This window comes from Neovison vison, chromosome 1 (genome assembly GCF_020171115.1).
Source record: "Neovison vison isolate M4711 chromosome 1, ASM_NN_V1, whole genome shotgun sequence".
Lineage (NCBI taxonomy): Eukaryota > Metazoa > Chordata > Mammalia > Carnivora > Mustelidae > Neogale > Neogale vison.
The window spans coordinates 69,903,923-69,916,931 of record NC_058091.1 but is presented as its reverse complement, the minus strand read 5'-3'; the positions used below and the strand labels follow the sequence as shown (position 1 = coordinate 69,916,931).

The window sequence follows — 13,009 nt, the reverse complement described above, 5'->3', positions numbered from 1 at the left end:
TGTGTACATTAATGCTATGCTCACCACGAGTGTAGCTGCCGTCTGCCACCACATAATGCTGTGGTGATACCACTGACCATATTCACTATGCCGCACCTTCCATCTCCATGACTTACTCATTCCATAACCGGGAGCCTGTATCTCACCTCTCCCCTTCACCCATTTTGAGCATCCCACCACCACCCACCCCTCTGTAACCACGAATTTGTTTTCTGTATCTGTGGGTCTCTTTCTGGATTTTGTTTATATGTTCTGTTTTTTAGATTCCACATATAAATGAAATCCTACTTGTCTTTCTCAGTCTGACTCCTCTCCCTTAGCATACTCCTGTAGGTCTGTCAATGTATTTTTTTGCAAATGACAAGATCTCTTCCTTTGTTATGCCTTGTGAGATTCCATTTAATATATATATATATATAAATACACACACACACACACACACACACACACACATATACATATGTTTGTTTGTCCCCTCTTGAAAATAAACTAATTCCTTGTATTTTTCTCACATGTTGTAACTTACCCTTAAATTTTCCTTTGCGATTTTGGGTATATGACTTTGAAGAGATTTTTTTTAATCATCTGTTTTTCAATTTATTTTAATAGAGTTAATTCCCATATCTACAACATAGCAACATTCAGAGGCTTCAGTGAACCAGTATGTGTAAAATGCTTACTTTAGTATCTAGAACCTAGTGATCACGCCATAAAGGTTAGTTACTGCTACAGTTCTTCAAGTACTGTTTTTTTGTTTTGTTCTCTTAATTAAAAGCTATTTTTTGAGAAAAAAACTTTATAAGTAATGGAGTAGATAATTAAATTGGCACCCTAGGTTATTTAAAAAAATGAAGATATTCTGTATATTTAATGATTTGGAAACTGTCTAATAAATTTTAGGTGAAAAACACGTTTTAGAATAATGTGAATTGACATTTACTGATGTATTCTCATGCCAGTTCTCTACTTTATTTTACTTTAATTCCAGCATAATTAATATACAGTGTTCTATTAATTTCAGGTATACTTTTAAATATTGTTACTAGTCACCATGGTGAGAGGGTGGTTTCAGAATAACGAACACTGACCTTGAGGTGTTTACAATTTAGTTTTATTGGTAGAGAATATAGCAAAGTGACTCTGTATGATCTTTGCACACTATTAGGTCAGGAGCGCTTTATGAAGCTATCAATATTCTTTTGCTAGGTTTCATGGAAGTGACCTCTTGCCTTGGGAACTAGTATGTTAGGTGTTACTGCATAACTTCCTCCCAGAAAAAAAACATTTCCTGTGTCAGTGTCTTCCAGATGGCAAGGAGGGAAGAAATGCTGGGATTATTTTCAGTGATGCGGATTTATTGTAAATATATATGGGAAGTCAGATCCTGGGACGGCATCTCATGATTTGTCCAGTCACATTCTGCAGATAATGGGGACATTGTTCAGGATAAAACAGCTACTCTAGTATCAGAACAGTCTGCTGTGCTCATGATTCCGTTTTTTCTTATCTCTGCTGTTTTTTAATGGACTCTGCTTCAGTTGCCAGCCCCCTCTCCTTTCCCTTTTCTCTCTGACGAATTCTGCTGCTTCAGAGCTTCTGTGTGCTCTCTGTTCTCTGAGTGTTGCTCAGTTTGCTGTTTCACATTCAAACCAACTTCAGTACACTCACATGGAGAAGTTGACTGGGATTGTACCTAGCTGGAAGTGGAGGAGGGAAGAGCATCATTCCCCTGCTTGTTTCAGAGCAGAGACTGAGAGGGGACAGTCTGATGAGAGACGAGGCTCTCACCTCCATGCACACTGTAATCGTTTTTCTGACCTATGCGTTTGGACTTCTTTGCAACTTTCCCTCCATGGTTATGCCCCTCCTCACACATCTGGAAGAATGACAATAGTCACTCCTGTTGAGATTATTGCTGTCCTAAAAAATTTTAAAGGCCATGAAGAATGGGTTCTCAGACACATTCATTTGGGGACAAATAAGTAATATTTCCAACAGGAATGGAATGTTGTCTGCTGGTTTGACCTTTCTGTGGCAAGAATGAAACTTTTTTTTTTATTTACAGAAAGATCATAATTATCGTGAGTCATGCTGCATAGTCCAAGGACAAGTTTCTGAAAAGATGCCTGGTCACTGAGAGGTTGTCAACCAGTGGATCCAACCAGTGACCCAATTTGTAAAATAAGGGTCTTAGGCTTGATTTTTTTTTTTTAAAGATATATTTATTTATTTTAGAGAGGGAGAGAGGGAGAGCACAGATGAAGAGAGAGAGAGAGAGAGAATCTTAAGCAGTACATGTTGAGCACAGAACCCAGTATGGGGCTTCATCTTGGGACCGTGAGAGCATGACCTGAGCTGAAATCAAGAGTTTGATGCTTACCCGACTGTGCCCCCAGGCACCCCAGGCTTGATGTTTTTAAGATGGACAAGGATTGTATAAGTTTTAAAAACTCATACATCATATTAAGTTTTCCAAGTCATTTTATCCAGGATATTTGAGAACAAGTAGGTAATTAAGCATTGCTTGGTTGAAGAATCTTGACATAAAAAAAAAAAAAAAAGAATCTTGACATAGTTCTAATTTTGATTGTTGCTTATTTTTCTTCTTGATTTTCAAATTGCCATAAGGAAATTATGCTTGTCTAATCTCTTTTTTATGTGTATATGTGCGTATGTGTGATTAGATTATAAGAGGAATTAAGATTCTGCAAAACGCAATAATACAACAAGATAAGCAACTAGCCAAAGCAATGACCAGTGACGGCTCCTTTCATATTACCCTGCTCGTGATGCAATTATTGAATGAAGATGAAGTAAACATGTGAGTAATATGTCTTCCTTGAATGTCATCTTTCATATTATTACTTCAGTATGAATAAGCATAGCAGAACCCAGAGGCATTGAGATTCTAAGGAATCATTCTTTGTTATAATTTATTCCAATTGATAGTCAATGTACAAAAAAATAGTTAATGTACAGAATTAACAATTCAAGTATTCCTCCTAATCTAGACTTTTAAACTCTGTTATTGTTATCTAATAGTAGCCCTTAGTTAAGCAGTTGCTTTGCCCATGTTAATCATGTAAGCATCTGGAGACTGGCCGTTTAGGTTAGGATTCTTGGTAAAGATTATGGAACCATGGCACAACTATCTCTGAATAGAGACCTGATTTGAGGCCAGTTGTCCACTTTTTAAGTAAATGGGAAAAATAATAGTACCAGTACATGTAATAGCTCCTTGTATAGAGCCTGGCACATGGTAGGCAGCTGGTGTTATTAGTTATTAGAACAGCCATTTCTTAGGTCAGTAGACAATTACAATACCTTACTCAATCTTAGAGTGCCTGTATACTACCCAATCCTAATTCTAGAGTTGTGCCATAAAGTTTGGGTATAAGTCATTGGCAGCTGCTTTCCAGCCTGGAGTGGAGAAACTTTGGTCTTCCCCCAATTCTCTGAGATACTCTGTCTGTATCTTGTTATCATCTTTATAGCTCTCTGAATTAAGCTGGAGCTTGGTCTCTTTGGAAAACCAGGATCAGAATGTATTGCAGATTACTTCAGTTTTCTACCCTGACATACAGTTTTCCAAGGGAATGAAGAACAAGACTTACATCAGGAAGAGGGTGAGGAAAAGGGAGAAAACAATGAAGTAGTAACTCAAAATCTGAAGCCAAATTATGATTCTTGTAGTTATGTCTTTTAAACAGTAGACCCTCGTGTCTCTAGAAATTGGTCTTCTGATGTCTTCCAACCTGATCTACCCAAGAGCAGGTCTTGGGCCCCCTGCAATTGCAGAAAGGCCTAGAAGATTTTTTGCTTGACTCACTTTCACTGTTCACTTTGCCAATGAGAAGACAAAATAAGTACTCTGATGCTCTTAAAGAAAAAGAAACCAAGGAAGATAAAACGATGAGAAGATGAAAGCCTGAGAGAAGAGTAGTGCCCAGTGTGTGTTAGAACGGTGAATTAGTGTTCTCCAGAGACACAGAACCAATAGGATGTATATCTGCATAGATATCTAGATGTAATGTATCTTGACATGTCTGTATCTACTCTTACATACAGAATTTATTTTAAGGAATTCGCTCATGTGACTGTGGAGGCTGACAAGTCCAAAATCCAGGCAAGTGTTGATGTAGTCTCAAGTCCAAAGGCAGTTTAGAGGCAGAATTCCTTCTTTCTTGGGGGACCTCAGTCTTTCCTCTTCGTGAGCTGGTATAAGGGGTGGCAAATAGGAGATATCGAACTAGCAACAAATTCAAAAGAACTTCAGTGTGGTCAGTGAAAGCACAAACAACTTTGAGGTGGCTGCTTTGAGTCTTATTGTCCTGGGTGGGAAGGACTCCACTGGGTGGAGTCAGTGAGGCATGAAGCCAGGCACAACATCCTGGCTCCTCTGTTGGGGTTGAATGTTCTTTCCAACCCTGGCTCCCACCAGTGCTGAAGCAGAGAATTAGGAATGATAGAGACACTCACATTGGTTTGGGGTTCTCAGGGTATGGCCGGGGAACACTCAAGCTCTTTGGAGAAGTTCCTTTTCAACTAATGGTGGAAGAATGTGGTGTCACAAAGGTGGTAGATTAGAGTCGAGGAAGACCTCTAATGGGTGGACCTGAGGTCGTTCCTACAACTCCCCATTGTCTATCAAGACATAAAGATGGATGCAGAAGTTTCTTGTGCCCTGGTGGGTGGACTTGGAAGTCCAGCTCAGAAAGAATTTGTGAATCAGAAGGAGCTGGGTAAGGGATGAAGACACTACTGAACATCCATGTTTCTTGATCAAAGACTCTGGCAGGGATCTTGTGCTTTGGCAGTACCTGGTACAATGGCCAGAAGGAGCAAGCATGCTGTCATGGACCCTGAAACAGGGCACCCAGGGATATGACCGGACCAGTCCCTCTGAAATGGGAATCTCTGAGGACTCAAACAGCAAGCAGTCCAGAGATTTTCCTGAGTTCTCTTAGAAGAGTATCCTGGATTCCTTGGGAAGAAGGAGGAGAGAGTGAAGGGATAAACTCCTGAAAGGAGGTTTGAATTAACTGAATAATTGTACCCCAAAGAGACTTTTTTAAACTAGAAAATATTGAATCACCACTGATCAGTAAGTGTAAGTATATCTCTGTTTCAGAAGGGGGTTTTGGCCATGGCTTATGGCATGTCTACATCAGCCTCTGCTCCTCAGCTTCCATCCCCCATACAAATACTATTTTCTTCAATTCTCTTAATGGTATTGGGAGGCAGCACAGAAATGCCATCTCTCTTATACATATGAAGAAGCAAGAGCCTGAGGAATTAAGCAAATCCTGGTCAGTTTAGTAGCCAGAGCTAGTCAGTTCTCTTATTACTCCATGGGGTGTGCGTGTGAAAGGCGGGGAGATGCAAAGGGAAGGGGTGGGGTAGAGACAGGAGGGAGAGGATGAGCATAGGGGCACGAGAGAAGTGGGAAAGATCAGTCTGCACAGGTACTGATGGCTTCCTGTACCTCAGTGGCCTCCACTGATGAACTCGTGGTGTGTAGTTGGGGTGAGGTGAGGGGGCAGGTGTGCCTCCACTGTATCGTGCTGCCTACATTTCTCAGTGGAGGCTGGACTGCCTGCTCCAGGAGGCTTTTAGAGATATTGGGGGGGAGGTATTTTGGTTGTCACGATTATTGAGGAGTGCTGTGGGTCCTTGATGGGCAGGAGTGACAGTCGCTAAGCCATCTGCAGCACATGGTACCATTCTGAACAAGGCAGCAGCGTCTTGCCCTAAGTCATGGCATTACACACTGAAGAATCCCTGTGTAGAGAGCATGGCGACACTGCGTCATTCAGCCCCATGTTTTACCAGGGCTTGTTTGTTTTTTTTTTAAGATTTAAATTTTTTTTTTTTTTTTTATGAGGGCTTTTTGCAAAGACTTTTAGTTCTGTGAGAAAAAAGAAATGTGTAGCCAGTCAGCTTTGTGGTTGAAGTGGCATCCCTCTGCAACTTTATGATACTGGGAATATTCTCTCTATTAGAAGATGGTGACCAGGTATTTGCAGTTTAGGAATTCTTCTTGACAAAGTTATAATGAAAAATCTAAGAAATAAATGAGGTTTTCTATCCAGGCAAGATAATATTTTGCAGCTCAACCAGTGTTATCAGTCACGTACAAGATACTGAACAGAGTGCTTTGGGGAAAATGAAGATCAATCAGGAATGGCTCTTATGCTCATGGATTATATGATTAAGTTGACTAGATACCATATGAACTCAAATTACTGTAATAGAAAAATCTAAAAACTAGTATATTTCATAAGATAAAAAGTATTAATGAAATTTCAAAGGAGTGAAGATTTGCTACTAGTTTGGGAAGCCAGGGAAGTGTCTGTGTCAGTGTTTTTATTATTTATTTATTTATATTGTTGAAAAATTTTATTTGACAGAGAGAGACATAGTGAGAAGGGAGCATAAGCAGGGGGAGTGGGAGAGAGAGAAGCAGGCTCCTCACCGAGCTGGGAGCCCTATGCAGGGCTTGATTCTGGGACTCTTGGGATCATGACCTGAGCCGAAGGCAGACACTTAATGACTGAGCCACCCAAGCGCCCCTTTATTTTATTTTATTTTTAAAAATTCATGTATTTATTTGAGAGAGAAAGCGTGAGCACGCACGTGGCAGGGCCAGAGGGAGAGGGAGAATCCTCTAGCAGACTTCCTGCTGAGTGGGAAGCCTAACACGGGGCTGGATCCCAGGACCCTGAGATCATGACCTGAGCTAAATCAAGAGTCAGCCACTCATTAAGTGGACCGAGCCACCCGGGCCCCCTAACAGTGTTAACTTTTAAATGAGGAACAGAATCAAGATGTGACTTCACTTTTGGTAGCTATATAGTGAGAGAGAAACTGGTTGAGTATACTGGTAAAACATTATTTATATGAATCTTTTAATTTTACCTTTCATCCTCCACTGTATAATATGCTGACATCTATGTTATCAGTTCCTTGTTCTGTGTTCTTACTTTTCAAAATCTAGTATCATTATTTAGTTGTTTAATGATACACTGATCAGTGGGTTGGGTATGGAGTATGCAGAAGCACTTTTTAAAAATCAAGGTGCCTGGCCGGCCTTGTCAGTAGAGCATGCGACTCTTGATCTCAGGGTTGTGAGTTTAAGCCCCACGCCGGGTGCAGAGATTACTTAAAAAAATTTTTTTTTTAAATCGTGAGTTTCTTTAGATATCACCTCTAGTCCTTTGCTCACAGTGTAGAAGAAAGGCACAGAAATTTGTAGGGCCAAACCCAGCTCCTGAGTTGAGAAGGTGGCTGTCCTGCCTTAATTTCAAATACATCTTTAGGTCTGAACTCTGGTTTCAGAGTGCTATTTCACGTGTGTATATGATTTTTATTCATTTTACCATAAAGAAGGCTTTCCATAAATCACTCTTGGAAAGATAATCTATTTAAAAGAACTTGAAAGATAGTGATAATTAACAATAGACACTATGAGTTTTTCTTACTCTGTGATCAGTGATACCTCACTGGGAGTTATTTATTGGTTTATGCTCCTAGAGATCTGAAGAAAACAAACTGGACTGGGTTTAGATCATCTATATTTCTTTCTTTCCTTTTTTTGTTAAAGAGTTTATTTATTTATTTGACAGACAGAGATCACAAGTAGGCAGAGAGAGAGGAAAGGATGCGGGGCTCGATCCCAGGACCCTGTGATCATGACCCAAGCTGGAGGCAGAGGCTTTAACCCACTGAGCCACCCAGGTGCCCCAAGATCATCTATATTTCTTTAATGAAAAAATGGCATCTAGAATTCACAGTCTATGAAAATCCCTAACCTTTAGCATGGCCTGCTTTAGTACATAGTTACATTTAAAATGAGTATCTTGAATTCCCCAGTGTATGAAAGGTGAACCAGAAGTGGCCATTTGACTTTCACAAGCTCTAACTCCCAGCACACAGTGAAGGACAGTCTTGTAGTAGAAGTATGTACACTGTGTCTCTTTGGATGAACATAAATACAGTCAGGAAAGGGTGCATTCAATATGTGGGTTTGGAGGTGCAATGAGAAATGTTGACCTTTCCAAAGGTATTTTGAAGTATTGTATACTTTTTATGGCATAGATGAGAATTGGAACTCAGTATGAAGTTATGGATGACATCAGTTACACACTTTATATGAAAACTAATTCAGAAAAATGAAAAGACTAGAAAAATACCTAAATTTCTTTTCACACATTTGATATATAGTTACTGGTGAACAGATCACACTGATCAAGACAGTTTAAATTACTGATACTGCAGCAGGAGGGTGTTTTAAAAGCCCTCTCTACATTGTGTAAGAATGTACCTATTTCTTTTTGGAGTAATTGCTGCCCTCTAGTGAGATTTTAATTTTTTTCTCATAACAACATTCCTACACCAGAATTCTCTTAAAGGTAGAAATAATTTATCCTAATTTTCAAAATATTCCAAACCTGATAATGTTTAATTCATTTGTTATTATGAAGGAAAAAAAGCGTAGTCCTATAATAAAATAAAATAATAATAAATAAATAAATAATAAAATAAAAATAAGTAAACAAAGAAAAATGGAAGGTTCATCCTAAAATCACATAGGTTAAACAGAAATAAACTTACATATTGGCAAATATAAGCTTGTATTTTGTTTAATCCAGTTACAGTATTACCTCATTATAGAGGCTATTATAGTTTAAGAGATAATGAATATTAAGTTTTAGTAGAGTCATTTGCAGATAGTAAATACTGTATTAGTACTTTTTTTTTTTAAATTTTATTTATTTATTTGACAGAGAGAAATCACAAGTAGATGGAGAGGCAGGCAGAGAGAGAGAGAGAGAGGGAAGCAGGCTCCCTGCTGAGCAGAGAGCCCGATGCGGGACTCGATCCCAGGACCCTGAGATCACGACCTGAGCCGAAGGCAGCGGCTTAACCCACTGAGCCACCCAGGCGCCCTGTATTAGTACTTTTAATAAGAGCCCATAACTTTCCACATAATCTAATATAAGATCCTGTGGTATTAGACTTTTTGGAATATATTATCAGTAATATTTTTTGAATTGTCCATGTAGCGTTTCCTTGAGTAAAAGCTTCTTGGCGACTTATAAAATAGTATTTTCTTTCATGTCTTTAATATAATGCAAATTATAATTAAGTGAAGATTTAATACACTTCTTCTGTAACTTTTGTTTAAAAATCAGGGAGAGAGACAAACCATGTGAGACTTTGGACTCCGGAAACCAAACTGAGGGTTACAGAAGGGAGGGGGTCAGGGGATGGGGTAAGTGGGTGATGGATATTAAGGAGGGCAGGTGTAGTGATGAACACTAGGTGTTACATGCAACTAATGAATCATTTAGCACTACAGCAAAAACTAATGATGTATGTTGGCTAACAGAACATTGTAAGAAAAATAAATAAAAGTTAAAAAAGTAACTATTTTCATCATATGGATTAGGTTTTTGAGCTTCAACTAGAACAAATATTAAAATTTATCTTAAACTATTTGTTTTGTTTTATATATTTTATTACTTAATATGTTACTGAAAATTGTATTTTCTCTTACCAGTGGTATTGGTGCTCTTTTGGAATTAAAACCATTCATAGAAGAAATCCTCCAAGGAAAACAATTGATTTTGCCCTTTCAAGGAATTGACACTTTTAGAAATCAGGTTGGATTTGTCAAGCTGGCAGAAGGAGATCATGTAAACTCACTTTTGGAGATAGCAGGTAAGATAAATAGCAACACTTCTGTGTGAAATCTAACCTGTTGGGAAAATCTCCTCCCCATTCCCAACTCTTGTAATAGAGATTTGAAATCTTTTAACTTTGGGGAGCCATTCTAATCTTACTTTATAAAGGAGCTGCTTCAGCATTTGCATGTATAGGTAAGAAGCCAAATAACGTACCTGAAAGTTATTTTATTTTATTTTTTTTTTTAGTATGGTTGACATCAATGTTACATTAGTTTCAGGTGCACAACATGGTGATTTGACAAGTTTATACATTATGCTATGTTCACCACGAGTGTAGCTACCATCTTACCCAATATGTAACTATTACCATATCACTGTATTCCTTATGTGGTAACTTTTATTCCCATGACTTTTTTTTTTTTTAAGATTTATTTATCCACTTTAGAGAGAGACGGAAAGAGAGTAAGCATAGAGTTGGGAGGGAGGGGCAGAGGGAAATAATTTCAAGCAGACTCTCTGCTGAGCAGGGAATTTGATGTGGGGCTTGATCTCATGACCCATGAGACCATGACCTGAGCTGAAACCAAGAGCGGGTCACTTAACTGACTAGCCACCCATACACCCCTCCCATGACTTATTCCATAACTGGAAGCCTGTATCTCCCACTACCTTTCACCCATTTGCCCAACCCCCTACCCTTCTCCCTTACTGCAGCCATCATTTTGGTCTTTGTATTCATAGGTCTGATTCTGCTTTTTTGTTTGTTTATTCATTTGTTTTTTAGATTCTACTAATGAGTAGAATCATATGATATTTATCTCTGCCTGATTTATTTCACTTAGCATGATACCATGTAAGTCTATCCATGTTGTCTCAAATGGCATGATCTCATCCTTTTATATGGTTGTGGAATACTCTGTTTTATATACACCACATCTTCCTTATCCATTTGTCTATTGATGGGCTCTTGGGTTGCTTCCATATTTGGGCTATTGTAAATAATGCTGTAATAAACATAGCAGTACATAGGTCTTTTTTGACATGATTGGTTTTGCTTTTGGGTAGGTACTCAAGAATTGAATTATCGGGGTGCCTGGGTGGCTCAGTGGGTTAAGCCGCTGCCTTCGGCTCGGGTCATGATCTCAGGGTCCTGGGATCGAGTCCCGCATCGGGCTCTCTGCTCAGTGGGGAGCCTGCTTCTTCCTCTCTCTCTCTCTGCCTGCCTCTATGCCTACTTGTGATCTCTCTCTGTCAAATAAATAAATAAAATCTTAAAAAAAAAAGAAATTGAATTATTGGATCATATGATGTTTCTGTTTTTACATTTTGGAGGAACCTCCATACTGTTTTCCACTGTGACTGTGTACTATCTTGATTCTTTGACCTGAGGATATGTTGATTCTGGGCTGTCTGGAACGCGATGGGCTAGACATAAGAATCTGCTCGGACTGTCCTAATCATAAATCTGAAGGATTTTAGTGCTTTTCATGACATTTGACATATACTTAGCACTTAATAAGTATTGACAGTATGGATAAGAATCACCAATTGCCTATTCAGGGGCTTGTGGGTGTTTTCAGCCCCATTCCAGAGAGTCCATAGGTGAGACAGCAGCATTTTCCTCTGTGCTGTTTTTTTGCCCCTTTCTGTTTAGGTACTACTCTCCTTGCAGAAGGTCCATTGATGATGTTAGAAAGTCTCACTGGTCACTTTGTGCAGCATAATTGAAAGTGTTTAGTAAAGTGGAAGAAGAAAATTACAGAATCTGGATGAATGACTTTTGAGTTGATCCAGAGATGGTAGCTTGGATGTTAATCCACATGTTGTAAAGAATTTTTGTTTTCATATTGTGGTGGATAGTTACATGTCCTTTCATTTCAGGTTTAGTGATTTTTTTTCCCAATTTATTTATTTTCAGAAAAACATTATTCATTATTTTTTCACCACACCCAGTGCTCCATGCAAGCCGTGCCCTCTATAATACCCACCACCTGGTACCCCCAACCTCCCACCCCCCCCACCACTTCAAACCCCTCAGATTGTTTTTCAGAGTCCATAGTCTCTCATGGTTCACCTCCCCTTCCAATTTACCCAAATTCCCTACTCCTCTCTAACGCCCCTTGTCCTCCATGCTATTTGTTATGCTCCACAAATAAGTGAAACCATATGATAATTGACTCTCTCTGCTTGACTTATTTCACTCAGCATAATCTCTTCCAGTCCCGTCCATGTTGCTACAAAAGTTGGGTATTCATCCTTTCTGATGGAGGCATAATACTCCATAGTGTATATGGACCACATTTTCCTTATCCATTCGTCCGTTGAAGGGCATCTTGGTTCTTTCCATAGTTTGGCGACTGTGGCCATTGCTGCTATAAACATTGGGGTACAGATGGCCCTTCTTTTCACGACATCTGTGTCTTTGGGGTAAATACCCAGGAGTGCAATTGCAGGGTCATAGGGAAGCTCTATTTTTAATTTCTTGAGGAATCTCCACACTGTTCTCCAAAGAGGCAGGTTTAGTGATTTTTGGTTCATAATATACTCATCATTGGTCCATACTTGTTTTACTTGATCGATTGATCCTTCTGTCTATCTTAATCTATCTATCTATCAGCCATCCATCCATCTCTATTTTAAAATGGTATCATAATCACCTGGGAATCTGCCACCAAACAAAAAACACAAAATCCATGAAACAAAAGCTAGGACACTGGTAATAATCTTAACTGTATTATTCTTTTCATTAATCCATCCCATGGCCATCCTTCATTTAAGCTAACCATCATCCTGAAGTCAGTGTTTATTATTTCCTTATATTCTTCCAAAGAATATGTCTTTTTAAGTGATTTTTTTTCCTTTTTTTCTTTTTTCTTTTTTTTTTTTTAAAGATTTTATTTATTTATTTGTCAGAGAGAGAGGGAGAGGGAGGGAGAGAGAGCAAGCACAGGCAGACAGAGAGGCAGGCAGAGAGTCAGGCAGAGGCAGAGGGAGAAGCAGGCTCCCTGCCAAGCAAGGAGCCCGATGTGGGACTCGATCCCAGGACTCTGGGATCATGACCTGAGCCGAAGGCAGCTGCTTAACCAACTGAGCCACCCAGGCGTCCCTTTTTAAGTGATTTTAACCATAGCATATATATGAGTTTTTGAGACATAAACTTTTTAAAAAATATTTTGTTTATTTATTTGACAGTGAGAGACACAGTGAGAGAGGGAACACAAGGGGAAGTGGGAAAGGGAGAAGCAGGCTTCCCGCCAAGTAGGGAGCTTGATGCGGGGCTCCATTCCAGGACACGGGGACCATGACCTGAACCAAAGGCA

The 13,009-nt window shown here is 39.2% G+C and overlaps 1 protein-coding gene across 9 annotated transcripts in view; it reads left to right on the top strand.

Annotated features, from left to right (window-relative positions):
• The window catches only part of AKAP7 (A-kinase anchoring protein 7), a 154,695-nt gene that overhangs the window by 31,432 nt on the left and 110,254 nt on the right, over positions 1–13,009 (top strand). For all 9 annotated transcript variants that reach the window (XR_006384582.1, XR_006384581.1, XM_044248816.1 and 6 more), the window contains exons 4-5: positions 2,685–2,821; positions 9,563–9,723. Coding sequence is in view for 7 of the 9 variants with exons in the window: in XM_044248816.1 (XP_044104751.1) it covers positions 2,685–2,821; positions 9,563–9,723 (298 nt within the window). In the remaining 2 variants the exon portion in view is untranslated. The remainder of the gene's footprint in view (positions 1–2,684; positions 2,822–9,562; positions 9,724–13,009) is intronic.